A 21,768-nucleotide genomic window follows, 5' to 3' on the forward strand; every position below is an offset into this window, starting at 1 on the left:
AAGTGGTTATGCACAATTAAGCAGGATATACACAATGTACAAAGGTGCACTGAAGAAATGTTTACATCCAGCTGACAAGATACATTAGTTGTTTTCCAAAGTACGCTATTAATTATTTAATAAATCGGAGTATGTCCAATATTAATGGTTTTATGGTATATTTGTCTATATTTTATACATGTCCACTCTCATTTATGAATATATGTACAAAATACACATGGTACAGAAGATGCTTTACACTTGTACAAGGCTGTTTTGTGCTCCTGGAATGCTGATACGACGTGCCAAGACTAGGTGGGGTTCATATCATAAAAACAATGCTTAGCAAAGCACACATTTAATCATTGGTGATTAACAAAAGTGACCAGTTTTAATAAATACTAACCAATATCCTGTATTATACTACCTTGTAGTAAGTTATCATTATCCAATGAAAATACACACATTATACAAAATGTTTGAAAGAAAACTGCATAATGGAAAGTAGCCTGAGATTAACGGGTAGTTTTGTGGCAGTGATAAATCAAACACCTAATATCAATCACATATCTTGTTTTTGCTGTTTCACATATTTATCGTATTGATATTTTTCAAGTTGTTGGGAAGTCATGAAGGAAATGTTGTGACAAGATCCTTGAAACAGGAATTGACCAGTGGCAGTTTTCTTGATGTTCTAGCACTGATATTCTTCTACTTTTAAGTAATTGTGACATTTTACTAACAAAAAGATGAAATAGAAAGAAAATATTCTAACCTTCAAAGTGACTGAGATCAGTCTCTGTGGTTTCAGAGCCAGATCTTTGGGAGCCTGGATTAGACAAGGCACAGAATACACTGAAGAAACAGGATTCAAAATCTGAGGTCAGGCTAGCAGGAGATTAAATCTACAAATAATGGCAAAACATTACATTCTTTTGAGTATGAGAGTCAAATGGTAGCTTAGTCCTCACCCCAAAATATCATACTATAATAATATAATTACATTTCAACTGTAGTTCTCGCAAGAGATGTTCTCCAAGAACATGTGGCATCTGACTGTTTACACCATGCCAATAATGCAGGCATCTGACTGTTTACACCATGCCAATAATGCAGGCTAATGAGGCTACTATTGGAATGTCAAGATTTAATTAACCTGGCCACACCGGCTCGATCTAGAAGTCAAAGGGCAAGGCACAAGTGGGCCTTGGTCAACATCTTGGACAAAGTAAAGAATATGGACACAATAAGAAAAGCAAGTTCACAGCAAGACATCTTTACAAAAACATATTTTTTCAGAAAACGACTAAATGTTGAACCCCGTAGCATTAGTCTATGGCAACCTTGATTAACATGACAGCCGCTTCAATAGGAACACAGACAGGCATTGATGTTCAAGTTATTAAACGTCATACAGTATGTATGATTTTATACAGGAAACATATTTACACCCTAAGGAACCCTTCAGACCACAATGCATTCACATACACATATTTGTCAAAAGTGTTGTGTTTAAGTACTATAACCTTTTGAAGTTGAACTCCTATGCAAGATCTTAAGCAACGGATAATAAAAATTACAATGGATCATTTCCCCCTATATCATTAAGTCCTATAAACAATAGTGCTTTTTCATTTATTTATTTGTATCTGTTGTTTTCTTTCTTAACTTAATGATCATCTGGATGTTGTTAGTACACCTAATATGCAACATATTTCATCTACAATCCAACAATTGTTTAGGTATAAATGCTACTGGCAGTGTAACTTTTAATGGCCATATCATCCGTATGCTCAAGTTTATGATGTTTCAGTGTCCTGTTAAACTTAGGTAACTGACGTTACTAGATACAATACACACAGTAAAAAAAAAAAAAAAAAAATGTATTTTTGAACAAACAATATTCTTCTATTCAAAGAGAACCAGGAGGGAGTTGTGTGGCACACACCGTCTACACTTTCTTTCTTAGTGGGAGAAGGTAATTGTTTTCACAGTATGGTAAAGCTTGTTTCATTGTGAAAGTAATGTGTTAATTTGTGTGCATTGCATTATAAAATTCAAAATCTGCATACAGTAAACCTTTACCAAATGAATTCATTAGATATGCTTGTGTACAGCTAATTTTGATCCACATTGTATACATTTAACTTAATCGAGCGATATCTTCACAATTTGAGAACAAGTTTAATCTCGGTTTAAAAAAACGTTTCAAATATGGTTCACTACCCATTTCATGGAAATAATACATATAATTTTAATTCCTATTCAGTTAAAGTGAATACATTCCCCCAGGGGTAGTATTTGTAAATGAAATACTGAATCAAGCTCCAATTAATGGTCATTCCTGCATTTCATCATCATCTCCCTAAGGGCTTCTTGGAAGGGAAGCCATTAGGGAGCCATCACAAACTTGTGCTTCCCATGGCTGAGCTGGTCACATTTCCCTGCCGTCTAAATGTGTGAAACTACGATACAAATATACAGAAGCACCCATATCCAGCCTACATGTACGCATAATCAATCTCTATGGATTTAATGTTATACGGTGTGATACACATTCTATAGAGTGTGCATGTGCAATCGACTATCTAGCTAGGTTGTCAACCCGTGCAAAGTTACTTTGTCGACACTGGTGCGATAAGTCTTTGCTCAATCGAAAGCTTGAGATATACATTCAGACATTCTGCATATTATGTTTGATTGAATTACTGATTAAGGAAGGAGAGACTACTGATTCATACTGACAAGCAGCATCATATGAGGTAAAGGAATACATGTATTAGTCCAGTTTAACTACACCATTTTAAATACTTGTGCTTGATTCACAAGCAAGCAGATCAAGTTGGAACCTGGAACTCTTTCCTAAATAGTGCTAAAAATGAACTTTTACTGTAGTTCAAAACCAGAAAATAAATATATATAGTCTCACTCTGTGTCTGATGATGTGCAATACATCAGCCGTGGGGGAAGGTTACAGGTATGGAAACCATCTTTTGAGTGAGATAGAACTTTACACGCATCCATACATGGATGAAGTGATTAATGAACTTTTACTTGTTCTCTACAAACAATCCTTTAAAGGGGGGTAAAGCGTAACAGTCCAATTAGCAGGTAAGACGAACTGTTCAATCACAAGAAGAAGAAAGCTAAACTAATTATATCAGTAAAGCACTTATGTTAAGGTAATACAGATCTGGGTCCCCTTTCATCTGGTTTATGACATTCTCCAACACTTCATCAACAATGCTTAAGAGGTTAAACTGTGGGGCAAAATGGAATGACATTGGAAGGCCTCCGACAAAGAAGCATTACATTGGAGATGTAGGCAATACAGCGTGGCCATTGCCTGTCAGGTATTCAGATCTGGCTGGAATGTATTTCAGTTTGAAACCTACCGAAGGCAAGAGGTGAGACGATTCAGGGATGAAGGAACAAAGTTAAAAAATAAACAGAAAGAAGTTGAAAAGGAGGATTGTGAGAGGTGTAGTTTGAGAGTAAAGATAATGGAAGACATCTTTGCTTTTTCTCCTCAAAGTGGATAGGACACAGTGCAAGGAAGACAGGACAGCAGGTGGACACACTTTTCAACCGCCTCCAGATCTAGAAGGAAGAGAAAGTAGAAAAAGAGGGAAATAAAGAAAAGCGCTTGAGAATTTTGAAAGAAGCAGATGAAAGTCCTCAATAGCACAGCTCTTGAATCAAAACAAAAGCAGAACAGTTTGAACAGGCACTTTAAAATAACACATTTTATTCATTTACATGCACAGCTGATTAGAGCTTTGAATCCACTTTAAAAAGCCAATGCGATCGGATGCGTCAATGTCAAATGTGTACTTGGGATGCGAAAGGAACCTCCACCACACATAATCATTAATAATGACATTCTCTGAAGGGCAGGGAAGCTACAGGTGAGCCTATCGAAACATTGAGAGGCTATGGGGATGAATTGACTGCAGTCATGGGTCTAAAGAACATCATTATCGGACTACAGAAGATAAGACATGACAGCATGGCGATACTGAGGTTGATTTGAGCTTTATGGAGATAGAATTTGGTGACCTAGTGGTGCAATAAGTGGTTTACATAAACAATAAATCGGGACAGTGGGATGATTGAAGTGAGTCAGACCATGGCCTGTTGGGCGGGATCATACCTTCCTCTTCGGATGTTTCTGTATCCATGGCAGGGCAGCGAGGGAGCGAGGGAGCGAGGGAGCGAGGGAGCGAGGGAGCGAGGGAGCGAGGGAGCGAGGAAGAGAGAGAGAGAGAGAGAGAGAGAGAGAGAGAGAGAAAGAGAGAGAGAGAACAATAAATGCACAGAGTTGGAGGAGGTAGATCATTTCACACATAGATGGTGTGCACACATGAAGCCCCAGTAACGTCAGGGTGTTAGCTACAAGCAAACAGGCATAAGTATGTTGTGTGAAAGACTCTGGTCACAAGAACACCTCAATAAAGTGTACCTCAAAAACATGAGGGAAAACTCGGATCCTGACAGACATTCGTTTTACTTTACACAATGACCATCTACAGTTTCACATGGGCCTCTACTAGAGCAGTACATCAGGTAAATATGTGACATGTAATTAATGTAATTATTACTTGGACAGCAGTGGCAGGTGATCCATGTCGCATTAAGAAGCACACAGACACAGAAAAATGTGTGCCACAGTGAGGCATACTAGAGGTCTTACTTAAATCCCCATCCAGTTCCTCCTAGGACAATAGCTGCCAGCAGGATTGCCCCTGCGATGGACCCTATTATGATATTGGTGCCACTGGGACCTGTGCAGAGGGTAATGGGAAAGGAGGAAAAAACACCAGATCCCAAATTAGTTTGGTAAGAAAGGTAATGATTAAACAGTGTGTTCTCAAGGGGTCAGCTGGGTATGAACCTTTGTATTTCTCTGGGCCCTCTGGAGGGGTGGGGTCAGGGATGGGATCGTACACGCTGCAGTCCTTTCCTGTGTAGTCTGGATCACAGATGCACTTCACCTCATTACTACATGTCTGCAGAGGAGAGAGAGGGAATGAGTCACATCACAATTAATTCAAACTAAACAAGAACAACAGACGTTGTAAAAGATATTTTGGATGCTGAATATGAAAATCACACTGAAATCGATATGCTGCTGTTTCACACTACATATTTTTTTACAAATGACTGAGTGTATTGCTTTTGAAAACGTGAGGAATCCACCCTTCAAAGTTTGTAAAGTCCACCAGCCTGCTACTGATCTGACCCCAGGACGTTTGACCAAGCGTCCACCAGAGTCCACCAGCCTGCTACTGATCTGACCCCAGGACGTTTGACCAAGCGTCCACCAGAGTCCACCAGCTTGCTACTGATCTGACCCCAGGACGTTTGACCAAGCGTCCACCAGAGTCCACCAGCTTGCTACTGATCTGACCCCAGGACGTTTGACCAAGCGTCCACCAGAGTCCACCAGCTTGCTACTGATCTGACCCCAGGACGTTTGACCAAGCGTCCACCAGAGTCCACCAGCTTGCTACTGATCTGACCCCAGGACGTTTGACCAAGCGTCCACCAGAGTCCACCAGCTTGCTACTGATCTGACCCCAGGATGTTTGACCAAGCGTCCACCAGAGTCCACCAGCCTGCTACTGATCTGACCCCAGGATGTTTGACCGTACACACCCCATGGTGGGAGCAGACCCGGGAGGGGGAGGAGCCGGGGCAGGTGCTGAGGTTGAAGGTGTTGACGGGCAGGCAGCGACGATCCAGGCACATCATGTTGGGGCCGCACGGCGTCCCATCCTCAACGTAGCCCAGGTCGGAGCCGTCCTCCAGCACCGCGTGACCCCCGCTGGCCACACCAGAGGAGACACAGTGAGACACAGGAAGACACAGGGAGACACAGGGAGACACAGGGAGACACAGGGAGACCCGGGGAGACACGGGGAGACACAGGGAGACACAGTGAGACCCAGTGAGACACAGGGAGACACAGGGAGACACAGTGAGACCCGGGGAGACACGGGAAGACACAGGGAGACACAGTGAGACCCAGTGAGACACAGGGAGACACAGTGAGACCCAGGGAGACTCAGTGAGACCCAGTGAGACCCAGTGAGACAAAACAGACGTTACACTATCCGAATGGTTATCCCCTGATGTTTAGGTGTTTTTGTATCGCTTCCTCTCTCTCTCTTGTCTCTGTTATCTATCCCTCTCCTCCTCACCGGCAGTCCAGGTACTTGTTCTGGTGGTAGATGGTCATGCTGGTCAGGTCCCCCTGCAGCTCTCCAAAGCTGGGCTTGGCAGACATGTTGGTGCACAGCAGAAACCCACAGAGCACATCCCTGAGACAGGCACAGAGAGAAAGAGAGCCAGAGAGCAAGAGCTTAGATATATCTGATTTTGTTGTTGATACAGGTACAGAGACAGAGGAGAGTCAACTCAGGACACGTGGTTTCTAACCAATGTTCACTCACTGCTTATTGCACTGGACCCAGCTCTGTCCGCTGGAGTCTCGTCCACAGTTTCCCTTCTCTGTGCCCTCGGAGTTGAGCTTCTCATAACAGAACCGATCAGCCGAGTCTGAAACATCCAGGGTTAAAGGTCAGGCTACATCACTTCCATCGCTCATTTTTGTGCACTTCTGGTGTCTGGTTTCAGCAACTGAAAAATACCCACTGTAGAACTTAATGACGCTCAACAGGTTTTTACATCATACACTTTAGGTAAGCATGCTTTAATATACAACGGTAACACAGAATAAGGGGAACAAAGTGGAAAAGAGGAAGAGGCTGGCTGGCTGGATACTAACTGTGGCCCCAAAGAGTCTTGCACTGGCCATCTCTGGTCTTGCAGCGGCCCCCGTAGCAACGTCCCTGAGAGAGTGAGAAAAGAAAATCAGAAAAAGACAAACCATTAATAAAGGCAAACTGCATGTTTGTATTAATCCTCTCGTTGGGTCACAAAACACTGCTTGTGTGCTTTTCCTTTACCTGTCCGACATCACACATGTACCCATCGAGTTTGTGGACATTATGAGGACACTAGAAAGATAAAAAATGACACATTGACTACTTGCAGTACGTAGTCTAACTGTTACACAAAATCCTCATGTTGAATAACACTCACCTGACTGGAGTCTCCTGTACACATTTCAGGGACGTCGCAGTCATTTCCAGTCTCACGACACGTCACCCCCCTAATCTCATACTGTCACATCACCACACGCAGAGAGAGAAAATGTAATCGTAGTAAACCTTATCTACATTTACATTTAGTCATTTAGCAGACGCTCTTATCCAGAGCGACTTACAGTGAGTACAGGGACATTCCCCCCGAGGCAAGAGTTAGAGGCACACAAACAGTACTAAAATATGAATATTTGTTTTTTAATATTAGTAGACCAAATATCTATTAGATATCAGTTACAAGTGGTAAAGATTTTGTAGATTTTTGGCGTTAAGCATGTAACTGCTGTTCACAACATAAGTGAAACACCATACAAACGGCTTTGTCATAGTATCGTACTGTGTTTCGTAATAGCAAAGTCTCACCCTGCAGTTCCTGCAGCAGAGGCCGTTACTGCACATGGCATCGTGGGTAAGAGTACACTTCTTACAGCAGGCCCCTCCGCTGCGCCCACACTCCTGCAACACATGTTACCTCACATATTGATGCACAAGTCTCACAGCAGTCTTTATTGTCATGGCAGGAGGCATAATTCATTTTACATTTAGTCATTGAGCAGACACTCTTATCCAGAGCGACTTACAGTAAGTACATTTCCCTCAAAGGCAATGAGGGTGAAGTGCCTTACCCAAGGACACAACGTAATTTTTCACGGCCGGGTATCAAACCGGCAACCTTCTGATTAATTGCCCAATTCCCTAACCGCTCTGTACTGTTTGATACTGGATGTGGAGTTGTGACGGTGACTCACCACCTGAGAGCCACAGTCACACTCCTCGCCCACTTCCACAAAGCCGTTCCCACACTCTGGGGGATCCAGGAGCTGGAGACACAAGAGGTCGGAGGTCACACAGGGTTCACACAGGGTTCACACAGGGTTCACACAGGGTTCACACAGGGTTCACATCCTTCCTGAGGTGTAAATCCACATCCTAAGATGTGAGCCCACAAAAAAACTATGTAAGAGCGCTAAAAATCCACTATCACTAAATGTGAGGCAGAACAGTACATTTAGATCACCTATATCTTGACTCATATATCAAACATTAGCTTATTTCACAGCTCAGATGGCATCTCCAAAACTGAAAGTTCCATCACCACTAACCTCGAGCACCCCTTTCACCCCAGCTAGACCTCACCTTGCTGGGCTTGTTAAAGAGACAACTGCCCCCTCCTTGCTGGAGGAAGCGCAGGTATTCATCTATACTGCAGCGAGAGAACTTCCTGGGCAGGTAGTACCTGATGGATACATTCTTGTGTGAGTCTAATAACTGCCCATCAAACATACTGACCAATAGATGACAGACAGTAGAAGGGTTTGACAGCTATTCCTGAAAATGTCATAAATGACTACTAGTAATATAGAATAATTCAACTGTATTTAAATTATCTAATGAAGAAAAAAAAAGAAAAAACATTTCTAGAAGGTGCAATAACTAAAAACATGATTTAAGGTGAAGAAATAAAAGTTGACACTGCAGACACAGCACAAATGACCAACTCCATAAAAACATACCCTGTATCCTCCATGATACACCCCAGCCAAGGGTCCGGGCACCTGCAATCTCCTAGACAATGACACACAGGAAACTGTTGTTTGACCATAATCTAGCCATGCCATAAACTCTTTTCTAAAAGGTACTCTCCATCTTTCCTCCACCAGGGGGAGCCCTTTAGCAGGGTGGCGTCTCCACTCACCAGCAGCAGGTCTCTCCTTGTTCCACATCATGCCAAGGTTCTGTCCCAGACTCTGGCACAGCGTAATGGCCATAGGGCCCACGTTCCCATACTGAAACACATACACAGAAAATGAGTGATAACACTCCCACACATAGCCAACACATGGCCAACCAAAGGGCACAGATTGATGGGCACGTGGATCTACAGGCTAATCAACACTCTGACACGTCAGCGAGAGACAGGCACATGAGCAGCAGTCTGAGTTCTATAAAGGGCATATCCCGGAATCACTTTCAGGACACAGACTGGGTCACAACTAGTCCTAGAACGAGTATGAAGACAGACAGTTCCGAAAACAGAAAACACAAACTGATGTAGCGAACCAACACTAGCAGTCGCAGACGAAGGTGTAGCTTAAACAACCCCCTTGAGTAGACATACACAAGAGTGGACGGTTCGTACCTCATTGACCCCCCCACCACGGGTCAGGGAGCAGATTCCTCCGATGTAGGCTGTCCCACTTCGACTGCTCAGGAAGGTTCTTCCCCTACAACACACAGTCACACATGCTACAACACAGGTACCAGCCACACAGTCACACATGCTAAACCTGGATCAGGTGTATTTTATAGCAGTTATTTTATTTTTATTTTATTTTATTCGGATCCCCATTAGCTGATGCCAAAGACACCAGCTACTCTTCCACCAGATAAAAATAAATTAAAAAAAGACTAAATAACCATCAACACACAAAGACAACAGATGACAAATAGGAAAAATACAAAGTTATAGCAGACTTAACAAAATGCTGCCCGATAAAGTCTAGTAATTAGCTAGTGCTGTCCTCGTTGCTGCAAAGATACCCGTGTATAGTACTTGCGAACCATAACCTGCGCTTGTTGCTTTGTGTCACCGTCACCAACCCCATCCCTATGGCAACGTTCTGGGCTATTAGTAGAAAAACTCACGAGAACAGGTGTGCTGCATCGCTGCGTTCCTTGATGCTCTCCTTCCTGTATTTCATGAAGTCGCGCAGGGTCAGCAAGGGGTCATCGCCAACGGAAACCATATTCTGGGATGACCAAGTTTCCATGGCAACCAACACTATCCTGGTGTTGAGTTGTTCTTTGTAGATCTGAGATCAAAAAGGCAACAAGTACGACAGCAGCAATGAGATTTAAACTAGGAGAGGAAAGATTAAATCCATCATTTGTTGAATGCAAAGTCTGAAAATACAATCCGATTAATTCTATACTTTACTTTTGGCAACGCTTCACATTAAGGTTAGATCAATAACCATGTAAATACACAGCAATATCTATAGTCAAATTTAAATTTACACTGAGAAACTGTTTTTGTGTGTGTGTGTGTGTGTGTGTGTGTGTGTAACAAAAGTGCCCTCACCGCGTCTGCCATGTTGACCACCGCTTTGGCAAAGTTCCTTGTCTGCGACGTCGACCTACGCATCTGAACAAACTGTGAGAGAGATAAGCAGACAGAAGGGGACACAGCACAACCATTACATTTCAGATTGAAAGGAAATTTGCATTCAAACTATTGTCACTTAGTTTTTACATTCGAAATAAATAAACGGTTGATCTGTTCATATATCCTACAAAATCTCAACGGGGGAACTGACCAGGTCATGATCGTTGACAACCATCAGCTCTATGTACTTGGTCTCCGTCTGAACCGTGCGTTGACCACGACGAACCTACAGGGGGCGACAGAGAACCTCACAACTTCAGTCCATTCCAGCATGACTGTCACCTCTATCACCTCTACAGAGGACATAAGCACCAGCCACTGCAGGTGTAACTCTATAGTCTGTGTCCTTGAAAAGCACATAAAAGCTTTGATTCATTTCCAGCATAAACTCATCTGGTCCAATTTTGCAGAGTGTCTGAAAAGTGATATCTGTCTCGGATTACTTTTAGATTCTACTCTTACTACTCTGAGGCGGATATTTAGGAGTCTGTATGACCGGCATTGGGCCAATAGACATACTGAATTGATAGTGTTTCAGTGTTAGATTAAATGCACAACACTGTAAAACATTGATTGTATTGTGATCCATTTCATTAGTGCAACTACATTGTACATTGCTTCTTTTTAGTATCTCTTTTACAGTGTGTTTGTGTGCATGTTGTGAGTGCTGTGTGTGTTTGACTGTGTGTGTTGTGGATACTGAGTGTGTTTGCGTGTTGGTTGAAGAATACAATGACCATGGGTTTTAATCTTTGTGTGTGTGTTAAGGTGTGTGTGTTAAGGTGTGTAATCAAGCTCACACATGCATGAATCACCTGTCTCTTTGCGCGCCTCAAACCCTGAGAAAAGACGGATTCCTCCTGTTCAAACGAAACCTCGTCATTTCCACCTTCTTTGTCACCTTCCGCCTCTATGTCACTCTTGATGCCTCCCTCAGTGTCACTGCTGTTCACTAAACATCCTACAAGGAGAGAAGAGGCAGCCTCAGGGAAAAGTGCACAGTCATCAGTCTGTGTGATCGATGCAGCTATGTATTTTTGTCCAGTGATCTGGAGGAGAAATCAATATCCGGCAGACGATGTGGAAAAGGGAGGAGGGTAAGAAATAAGGGATGAAGTAAAAGGACAAGGAAGAGAGAGAGAGAGTGGTGCGGTGGGGAGAGGAGAGGAGGAGTGGTGGGGATAGATGGGGAGAGTGGAATGGTGGAGTGGGGGATAGGGGATAGAAAAGGCATGAAAAAAGGACAGTCCAATAGAGTAGCAGAGGAGAAAGCAGGAAGGTTAGTGTTGGGTGAGGAAGGTGTGTGTGTGTGTGTGTGTGGGGGGGGGAGTGGGAGGATGGATGATTGGAGAGACGCCATACGAGACATGGAGGACATGGAGGACAGCCAGAGAGCAGGAGAGAAAGAGGGAGATGGATGAGTGTGTGCTGTGATGAGAGGTAAGCATGCTGAGGCAGGTTATGGAGGAAAGAACCTCAGCAGGAGGTGAGGTGGTGTGTACAGAATGACTGAAGGAAGACTCAACTAAACGCTTTGAGGTTTGAGGCTGTCTGAAGGTTGTGTACCTGGGCAGTGTTGCAGCAGCAGGTCCAGATCAGGCATACGATACACAACGTGTTCACTCAGCTCCTGCAATCCACACAAAGACATTGAATAATTAGAACATCACAGAGACAATCATGGTGAAAATGCTAGGGTGACGTTAATGTCTAAAAAATAACCTTCAACTACGAATTTTACTGTGTGTTTTAATAATGATTTTTTTTTTTATGTAAATCTACACTGACTATATTTGGTCACCAAAATCAAAACAATATAGGGTTAGGGTAAGATTTATAGACCCTGAGATGTGGACAAGCTCATATGTAGATACTGTAAGTGAGTCTACTTGACTAATAACCTTTCTTCCCGTGCAGTAGGCTGTTAGCTGACCGCTCAGATGAAAAAAAAACACCATAATGCATAATTGATCCCATAGATGGGCTTTCATTAATGCAATAGCATTATTGGGCACTACACAGAGAGGGCAAACTTGAGGAGCAGCTAAATACTTCATGAAAATGACCCTATCTGAGGAAGGGAACAGGAGGGAGAGGAGGCCATCAGGTAGTTGTAAAGGAGAGAAGAAGGGAAGGAGAGGAGGAGTGACTCAGGGCCACACATCGATCTGCCTTTCCAGTCAATGTAATGGAGCTATGCCACTATTACCATGGGTCCTAGGATCTTAATGGATAAGTGCTCACTCTCTGCCTTTCCTTCCCCCTCTCTCCTTTGTGCCTCGATAAAATACTTTATAAATGAAGGAATCAAGCAAAACTAGAAAATGCAAAACTCTCAGGTAAATGTCGGTCCCATTTTAGCATTTGACTTAGTTGTCAGTGTGTACAGAAAGTCATAGTGATATACAGTACATACTCTCTGTTGCAATATCCATGTATTTACCTTTAAGTGACAGCCTCTCTAAATACAAACTTAATGGAGAGTGGGATTTCTATATTTTGAGTAGATTTAAACAGTAATTTGTTGTTGTTGCTAATCCAAGACCGAGGGAAGGGACAGATGACAGATGGGACGAAAGGTTGAGAAGCTCGCTTTAAAGACCCCGTGTGCTGGCATAGTGGTGGTGTGTTACTCTCTCTTTCCCTCTGCCAGTTTATATCTCTTCCATTACCTCTTTCCTTTCTATCTGCCTGTGCACTATTGTTCTTCACTCTCCACCTCTCTTTTTTTTACTTTGCATGCCTCTCTCTCTCATAAACCAGAACTGCACATGCAACATGAGAAGAGACAAAGGCATATCAGTAGGATTGTATTTCAAATCAATAATTTCAATACTGCAAGACAAAGAAGAACTGTCATCACTGCCAGTAAGAAGGAAAGAGAGATTGGAAGACCAGCAAGAGAGAAAGATTAGTTGAAGAACAAGGGAGGAGTGCTGTGTGAAATACCCCTTGCTGAATTTTAGATCCATGTAGTAAGTTTGAGACACTGGCATGACTTCCACGTGGGGATAGCCTCTCCCCTTTCACACTCACCTCCCCGCTGCCATTAAGGACAGGCTCGATGCCATAGGAGAAGTTGCCATCGGAAAACATCCCACTGTAGGAAGACAGATAGAGATGTGTGTGTGAGGAAATAGCATGTGACTGTGTAGATTAGATGGTTCGGTTCAACAATGTAGTCTGCCGTCTAGTCGGTCGACTCACCGTAGACCATGACAGGTAGACAGAGCCACCCAGGAACCTGGTACCTCTCTCATCTGACCATGGTAATAGCAGTGCTCTCCTCCCTAGCAACACACATGCGCGAGCGCATACACACACACACACACACACACACACACACACACACGCCTGTGAACTGCTGTCCAAGTTTCAAGTTCAACTGAAATGGAAATTCACAAAAGCAATTGTAACATAACACACAAACACTCTCACAGATATTGATATCAGTGGTGATTTGACGTCTGGGACTAAATGACCTGCTTGGTCAACAGAGCCGTATCAATGACTACTGTAAAACCGAGTTAAAACCACCACGGAGAAAACCTACACCTATTGTGGCAACTGATGCATGAGGACTAAAGATTATGCCTTTGAGTCGAGTTTCATCACGGAAAACGTACGTGTGTGTGTGAGAGAGGGGGATGGGGTAATTTGTAGTTTGTGATGAAAAAGGATGGATATTTTTTTCAAAAAACAATGTCACATATTGATCTCACAAAGGTGAACATTGGTTATAATGTTTGAGTGCCACGCACTACAGTTTGTTTGTGGTTGGATGCGACGGTGTGTGGATGTGTGCAAGTATGTGCGTAAATCAGATTTCAGCATGTGGGGAATATGAGGAGTGTATTATAAGTTTGTGTGTGTGTGTGTGTGTGTGTGTCCACACCTGAGGTTTGTTCAATAGGGTGTCCGGTGTTTGTAATGAACCCCAATAAGTCATGCATGTCACTTGAGACCACTGTCTGCTAACATGCTCAAGAGCACAAAAAGAAAAGCAGCGTTCAAGTGTAGCAGCATTCAACCCTCAGCAAGCTAAACAACTTGGAGTGGGTGTTTTGTATGCTTGGTCAAACTTTACTTCACATTTGCGGTGAGCTTTCAGGTGATTGTTTTTGATTGTTTGAGAAAGTGTTCATGTGTAAATGTTGAATTCTTGGTGCATGATGCCTTCATGACGTATTTATAATGCCATACATGTCGAACTGTCTGGTTTTTATCTGCACGGATTTGAAAACACAGTATGCAACTGTAAAACAACGTCAAGAAGGATGCCACTGAAAAGGCGTTCCTCCGCATCTAGTCACACTGTATTAATGCAGATGAAAAACATAGAAATACAGAGAGTAGCCTTATTGCCTAAGTTGAACCCCAAATAGAAAGACGCAGGTCAGCTAGCCATGATGAAGCTTATTCGAGCTGGCTAAGCTTAGCCTCAATTAGCTATCCATTATATTACTTAACTCCATTAGCCTCCACTGACTTGCCAAGCTGAACCTTAGAGTCAGTCCTTGTTTGTTGGAGACAGTTTGGTCATTCAGACTAATTGCAGAGAAACCCCAGAGCACTTAGGGCTGGGCTAAGATAAATAAATAAAGGTTTGGATTACGAGGGGAAGTGGAGGAAATCTGATTGCCTCACACTCCACTGCTGTTGGCTGAGGAGGAATGAGTGTCTTTTCACAAAAGATGCCAGAGATGAATGGGAGTCTGTGTGTGTGTGTCTGTGTGTCTATGTGTGTGTGTGTGTGTGCATGTGTGCATGTGTGTGTGTGTGTGAGAAGGGTGGGGTTGCTCTGCTTGGTAGGATGAGAAAGTACGAAGGGTAGTTCAATAGAGTTTCAAATGTTATTTATACTTCCAGAGAATGCTGTATAGGTTGAAATGCATCAAAGTAGGGTAAACTCATGATGGCATACAGATGTGAATCCTACACAGTGTACACAAATGAACACACACACCCTCAAAGAGAATAAACTTGGTGAAGGTGAGGTCTTTGGCACAGCTCTGACTCAGCACTGCTGACTTTGTATGTTGGATTGTAGTCAATGAGCAGAATTAAGGACACTCCATTAGGAACATTAAAGCCTAACGACATGCTACACTACTTCCTGGAACACAGCCAATAAAGATGTACGGGGTTAAGACCCATATTAGGGGCTCTCACACCAATTCGCTATTGACTAGCTATTGCAAAATACATTTTACCTATGAATTCAACTATAACCACAACATACCAAACCAATTTTAGATTGGCCCACTACTGAGGGTGTTATCACTTAAAGGCCTTGGTACCTCTAAAGGTTACACCTTGCAAAACAACTGGGGGTGATTGCATCACTTACTTTCGCTAAACTTCTGCGGCCCGGCTATTCCTGTCTGGAGGAACAGGATACCTCTCTGACCTCTCTCCAATCCCTTTACCACCGCCACACACACACACACACACACATCCCAAATGCAGAAACACTACACAATTGCACACACACAAACATACTCTGCTGACTACTTGACTCAACAAAGACTGCTAACAGGAAGGACATCATGTCCAATGCTCCAGTCTAAATCCTACCCCTCCTACTTAATTCACTTCCATTCAAGCCCCACAATGTCATTGAGATTCTACCTTGTCGACAGGCAACTGCGATGACTTGTGATGGATCCACAGGGACCCATAAAAAGAGACATACAATGGCAGGGGATTTATGACTTGATCAATAGAATGACACAAATCAAGAGGTGGATGGGAGCATGTTACGTGGGAGAGGATTTGATCATGTTTAAGATGAATTGCTTGAGCAGCACATCCTGTGAGAGCACATGTACTGTGTACCCCATGTCAGCCCAGTGTGCTTGGGAGAGTTCCTCCCATTGAAAGCACCGTCGTTGGGGCCTGCTGTAGAGGATCACTGGCAATTACTCACCATTAAATATTCTGGTCCAGCCATTGAAACACCCCTGACCGCCTTCCTCTCTTCTCTTTCACTCTACATATCTCTTTCTATCACTCCTTCTCTCTCTCTCTCATGGTGAGTTGCAGGACCGGCAAAGGAGGGCCGGCTCTGCTGACTGCTGGTTGCCATAGCAACCTTGCTCTGATTGGTCAGGTTGTGGCCAGAGAAAAAGACAGAGAAATAGAAAGAGAGAGAGAGAGAGAGAGAGAGAGAGAGTGAGTGAGTGAGTGAGTGAGTGCAGGAACATAGATGGAAGCAGCCAGATAGAGGTAAGAAAAGAGAGAGAGAGAGCTCCCAGGGTACTTGGCCTGAACAGAAGCAGTGATAGAGAAGCTGTCTCTGACCGCTTTTCAGCTTGGCCTTTTTTTTCTTCTTTTTTCTATTGTCGTGCTAACCTGGGCAGATGAATGGCTTTCTGCTGTATTGTGCACCCCACCTACCAGGTTCTGGAGCGGCCTGCCCTCCTCGTCAAAGTGACGCTCCACATAGTCTGAGGACAGTAGATTGCTGAAGGAGGATAACGAAGAGAGCAAAGGAAATACATTTTGTTAGTGGATTAGAGAAACACATGCAAAGTGGTTTGCAATAAAAAATAAATAAGCATAATGATAAATTATAAGATGATTGAGGCATGTAGATCACAACAACAAGATCAGTTCAATGTGCACAGGGCTTTGCAGTCTTATATACAGTGTACAGCCTGCACCCATTCCCCACAACTGCCAAATCTCAACAAATTACATGTGATTTATTCAGTAAATTCACAACTATTAAAGCAAGAGTTGAGTTACAGCATCATAACTTCAGATGCTTCGACAGCACTACAAATGCAATCCACAAAAATAACGTTTACGGCAGGTCGAGTGAGGAGAGGGGGAGGGGAAAGACATGGGAGGATTTAGTCAATGAGCCTCCAGCTTGTCCACACAGGCGAGGGTGGTAGTGGGATGCACAAGGCTAAACACAGGTGGGTGGTGTTGTAGGGGGAGGAACAGCTCGTAAAACAACACTGGGTACATGATGTGTTTTACATTTCTGTGTATATGAGCTCACTACCAGTTACCATGCAGGTGTTTTCCGAATTTAAAATGAATGAGCAGGGATCAAGGATGAACTGGTCTCGTTTGTGTGTGTGCTTGTGTTCCTGTGTGTGTGTTTGTGTTCCTGTGTGTGTGTGTATGTGTGTTGACTCACTGGTTGAGTTCCAGGTCCAGGATGAAGGATCTGCCAAAGGCCTCTACCAGGAAACTGCTCTGGGCCAGATGGACAGGCTGAGGGTGGGATGGAGAGAGGGGGGGGGGGGGGGAGGATGGAGAAAAAAAGAACACACCTCATTTAGAATGGCTGAGGTTCAATAAATGTGCTGTACTAATCAGCTGCTATTTCTTCACATAATCAGGGGTAAATCAAACGTACTTTGATATATATTTGCGTTCGATGCAATTAGAACCTGTTCGGGACTGAAGTTTACTAGTTTCAGTGTACTCACCACAAAATCTGTGAAAACGACAGATAAAAATAGCTAACTCTGAAGTCAATCGAACATACTTAAGTTACAACAGTCGCAAATATTTCAGTTTTTTCTTTTTTCCTGGACTTGCTCATCACAAGATGGATGTTTCTTACCCAATTAAAGTGAATTAACGTAATGATTATCATCAATTCACAGTTAGGAGGGTCAAGTTATAACATAAGCACCTGAAAAAAGAAGGGTGGCTAGTGCTAAAGAACACACCCTCAGATCCAGAGGATGCCCCAGCTCCCAAACCCTAAGTGAGTAGAGCAGCTGCATCCATTCATCTTCATCAGTGTCCGTCTCCACCCTGCTCCACTGTAGGCCTCATCAGCATAGTTCAATAGTGCTTCAAGAAAATCCCCATCAACACTGCTGGGTGTTGCACTGTGATACCCATCATCATCAATGTGACAGTGGGGCTCAATATGACCATAGTGTGGCCCTGCTCCCTGATAGGGGCTGAGGCCCACAGTCTAGTGAAAATGAATGGTCGTTAACAGGCTTCTGCATACCTAGATAGCAACCCCTTCATTTGAATCAGGTGTGTTGGAGCAGGGAAACATCTAAAACGTGCAGGACAGGGGGTACTTGAGGACCAGGGTTGAGAACCACTGGTCTAGTGCTGCACCTTGAGGAGGTTCCTCAGTAGAGTTGGGATACAGTAGGCAGAGGCTACCTGGGAGAAGGAGAACTGAAGGAGGAAGATTTAAGAGGTGGCACAGAGCCGAACCCCAGACAGTCTAATTAAGATGGGGCATATCTCAACTCAGTTTGTGACCATCAGAAGCTTGAAATCTGGGTGTTTTAACAAGCAGGCCAGTGATATTCTGCCAATAACTATCAGTCTTGTTTATTTATTTGTTGCCCTTGTCGTTCTCTATCTGACCAGTAGTTCAAGTTCACTGCCAAATAAACTTTATCAAGTTATACAAGGAGGGGAGAGAATTTCAAAACAAACATCCTACTCTGGTTTCTATCAAGAGGACACTTGGCTATCCAAGTCATTTGGCTGTAAAATATTACATCAAAACTACACTGCCTCAAAGAAACACACCTAAAGGATTGGCCTTATGGTATAAAACAAATTAGATTTTGACTATCAGTAACTAGTAAACTGAAATGGAGGGTTTCGTGCAGCTCCCCAGGGGAGGTAGACAGGCATGGAGGGCAGCTCAAGGTTGGGGCTGTATTAGAGCAGCACGGCCGGACACTCATTGAGTGACAGGCAGTAATCATAGCTTGAGTAACGGGAGAGGCGAGGTGGAGGTGTGAAACGTGATCACCGGGACGGCAGCGGGCGGACGCCTCGACACAGGGCCGGAGGCCCTGATTGGTGGGGTATCAGGTGCGGCGAACATGTATGGAGGGAAAGGGGATTGTGGGAATAGGGCCCATGGGGAATGCAGTTGGGAGATCGAGTCCAGAATGGGTGACCATGGGTTTATGATTAACAACGACCTTTTTGACAGTGCAAGAGCAAGTTGAGGTCAATTGCATATCCAACCAAGTCAAGGCTAAAGTATTCTTATGAGGAGAGATGCTCAGGGAAATAACATAAGGGCAATACACAAACTATTGGACTAGAACAATACAGTATGTATTTGATAACTATTGCAGATGAAAATGAAACTGGCTTGTGATCCAAGGGTACACTTGCACCCTGAAACTGTCCATGACATGGTTGGAAATCTGAAAGCATCTGATACGTCTAGCAATAACAGTCATATATTTTATATGTAATGTGCCTTTCTTGCACTCAGAACTACAGTAAAAATCACAATCATAAAACATTACATACAATAGCAATAAGAACCGACACAATTACATCATCAATTAAAACCCTGATACACCTGACACTAGCAATATATTTTTATGGAAAAAATTCTACTTTTGTAATGTGTTTCAAGTGTGTGGCAAAAGAGAGTTGTGCATCAAAGAGTACACACTTGAGTCATTGATCTCGACATCTTAAAGTGTATGTGCATTTGCTTATAACTCATTTACTAGAGAGAAGATTCATAATCAAATAACTAACCTTACAATTCTTAGCTCAGGTCTTAACCTGACAATCCTCCTATGTCATTAATCCTGTCCTTCTATGGAGGATCAGTATCACCTCCCTTCACACCAAATGGGTTATAAATCATTGATGATGAAAATTATTCTGCACAGCATTGAATAATGAAGGCATTGCTAAGTCCAAGGAGAAGTAATTGGATGTGATTTGTTCATATCTCATTTCAATCTAAAAAGGAAGCCTTTTTCCCCCCAGACATTTCATTTCAGAGAAGAGCTTTTCAGAGAAACCTTCCCTTTCTGTCTGTCTTGCAATTAAATCAATATACAAATGATTTATTGAGCACACTTTCATAAAATTGCAGGCACAATAACAAATGCTCCAAACTTTTGGGTAGGCCTACTTCATGATAAGTAAACCCATGGGCGTATCTAGCCCCAAAAACTTTCATTAGCCCCCCCAAACTTTTACTTCAAATTATTTTTCTTCTTCATATTTTACATCTAAATTTGTTAATTTCTCTTCCTAAAACCCACTAGGTAACCCATAGGAGGACAATATTTAAAAGGATATTTTCCCCAAAAATATTCTGGGGGAACATGCCCCCAGACCCCCCTAGTTTGGCTGGGTCACAGGAAAAATAATAGGTTTTATCTAGGGGCTTAGCCCCCCCAAAAGTGGAAACCTAGATTCGCCCCTGAGTAAACCTTAAACAAGCTGAGGCTCAGTAAGAAAAACTTTGAAGATCACTAAATCAGTTCGTTCAGGACTAAAAGATTTTGACCTTGGGGTGAAAAGTATGTCTAAGAACTTCACTAAATTCAGGCCAGGTGACAACTCAGCTTGCCACTGGAGACTTATTATGAAGACTAAAACAACAACATAAATCAACATGAACGAAAGTGTTCTAGTAATTGTAAGGTAATTGTCTTATTTTGAAAGAACGCTTACCAGAGCTCCTGCTGTGAGGTTCTTTACCCGTGTGTCGAGGTGACCGTGAACCAGTTCTCCTTCGGCATCGATCTGTTGCACTAGTCGTTTGGGATGAGTGACCTCCTCGGCAGCTGGTACCCGTTCCCCCCGGTCTTCTACTGATTCCCATTCCCAAACGGATCTCTCCCGCGTCACTGAGCTGCCCCAGTCTGAATACAGTATATATATATATATATCAAATTGAATATGGGGCAGGTAAAACATATGGGGCTGGTGATCAAACAATTTCCCTTTGCTGATTATAGTAATGAAATGCCATTTAATTGACAGTGAAAGAAAGGTGGTGTTGATATAGTCATGCTTATATAATGCTATTCTGTTATGATATTTATATAGGCAATGCAATCCCCCAAGAACGGGATTTACTGCGTAGGTTTTACAACCTGTGAGCCAATATCGGAAGCGCGCTGCGGTGAAATTGTTGATGCTGAAAATCTATCGCATTAGTATGAGAGGCGGCATATAGATATGAACAACCAAACAGGCCTAGACAATGAATTATTGCTGTCAAAGTATTTCAAACGGTATAGGTTGAATTTGTAGGTAACAGCATTATTCGGCTCCCTCCCCCCTTACCTGTCACGGCAAACCGTGCACTCACTGCAGCGAACACCAGGCATCGCACCGCCAGCATGATGCTTACATAGTCCCCGAGATTTGCATGTAGCAACACCGTATATTAAAATAACCAATAACAACCAGAGGACTGGTGGCAGGTGATGACAAACAGCAGGGTGCCTTTTAATGGTGTATCCGCATTTCTCTATCATATACTCAATCACAACCTAGCAAGCCGTTTAAACACATAAGGTTTTTTCAGACAGCTACTGTCGGAATCAAACGTGCTGGGCACAATGTACTCTTAAGCTATATTTCACGATACCCGCTTCAGTCTACGTGCGAGGTTGTGCGCGTAAATGTGGTCTGCCTCCAAGATGTTGGAAACAGTGGCACGAATGCGCGCTCGGC

At 43.1% G+C, this 21,768-nt stretch overlaps 1 protein-coding gene across 1 annotated transcript; it reads right to left on the reverse strand.

The window, feature by feature from the left end:
- Positions 1-1,914: 1,914 nt before the first annotated feature.
- On the reverse strand, positions 1,915-21,730 carry adam11 (ADAM metallopeptidase domain 11). The gene is made up of 27 exons (XM_047032231.1): positions 21,376-21,730; positions 20,758-20,948; positions 17,468-17,544; positions 16,714-16,780; positions 13,522-13,604; positions 13,351-13,414; positions 11,881-11,944; positions 11,130-11,275; positions 10,466-10,540; positions 10,231-10,302; positions 9,795-9,961; positions 9,289-9,373; positions 8,845-8,935; positions 8,663-8,714; positions 8,286-8,385; positions 7,898-7,969; positions 7,512-7,604; positions 7,087-7,167; positions 6,951-7,001; positions 6,770-6,833; positions 6,435-6,540; positions 6,183-6,302; positions 5,638-5,806; positions 4,874-4,988; positions 4,673-4,763; positions 4,133-4,150; positions 1,915-3,579 (listed from the first exon to the last, which is right to left on the reverse strand). Exons 1-27 carry the CDS (start codon positions 21,431-21,433, stop codon positions 3,564-3,566), a joined length of 2,388 nt encoding a protein of 795 aa, XP_046888187.1. The 5' UTR covers positions 21,434-21,730; the 3' UTR covers positions 1,915-3,563.
- Positions 21,731-21,768: the final 38 nt, after the last annotated feature.

The sequence above is a fragment of the Hypomesus transpacificus genome, chromosome 13, assembly GCF_021917145.1.
Source record: "Hypomesus transpacificus isolate Combined female chromosome 13, fHypTra1, whole genome shotgun sequence".
NCBI classification, from domain to species: domain Eukaryota; kingdom Metazoa; phylum Chordata; class Actinopteri; order Osmeriformes; family Osmeridae; genus Hypomesus; species Hypomesus transpacificus.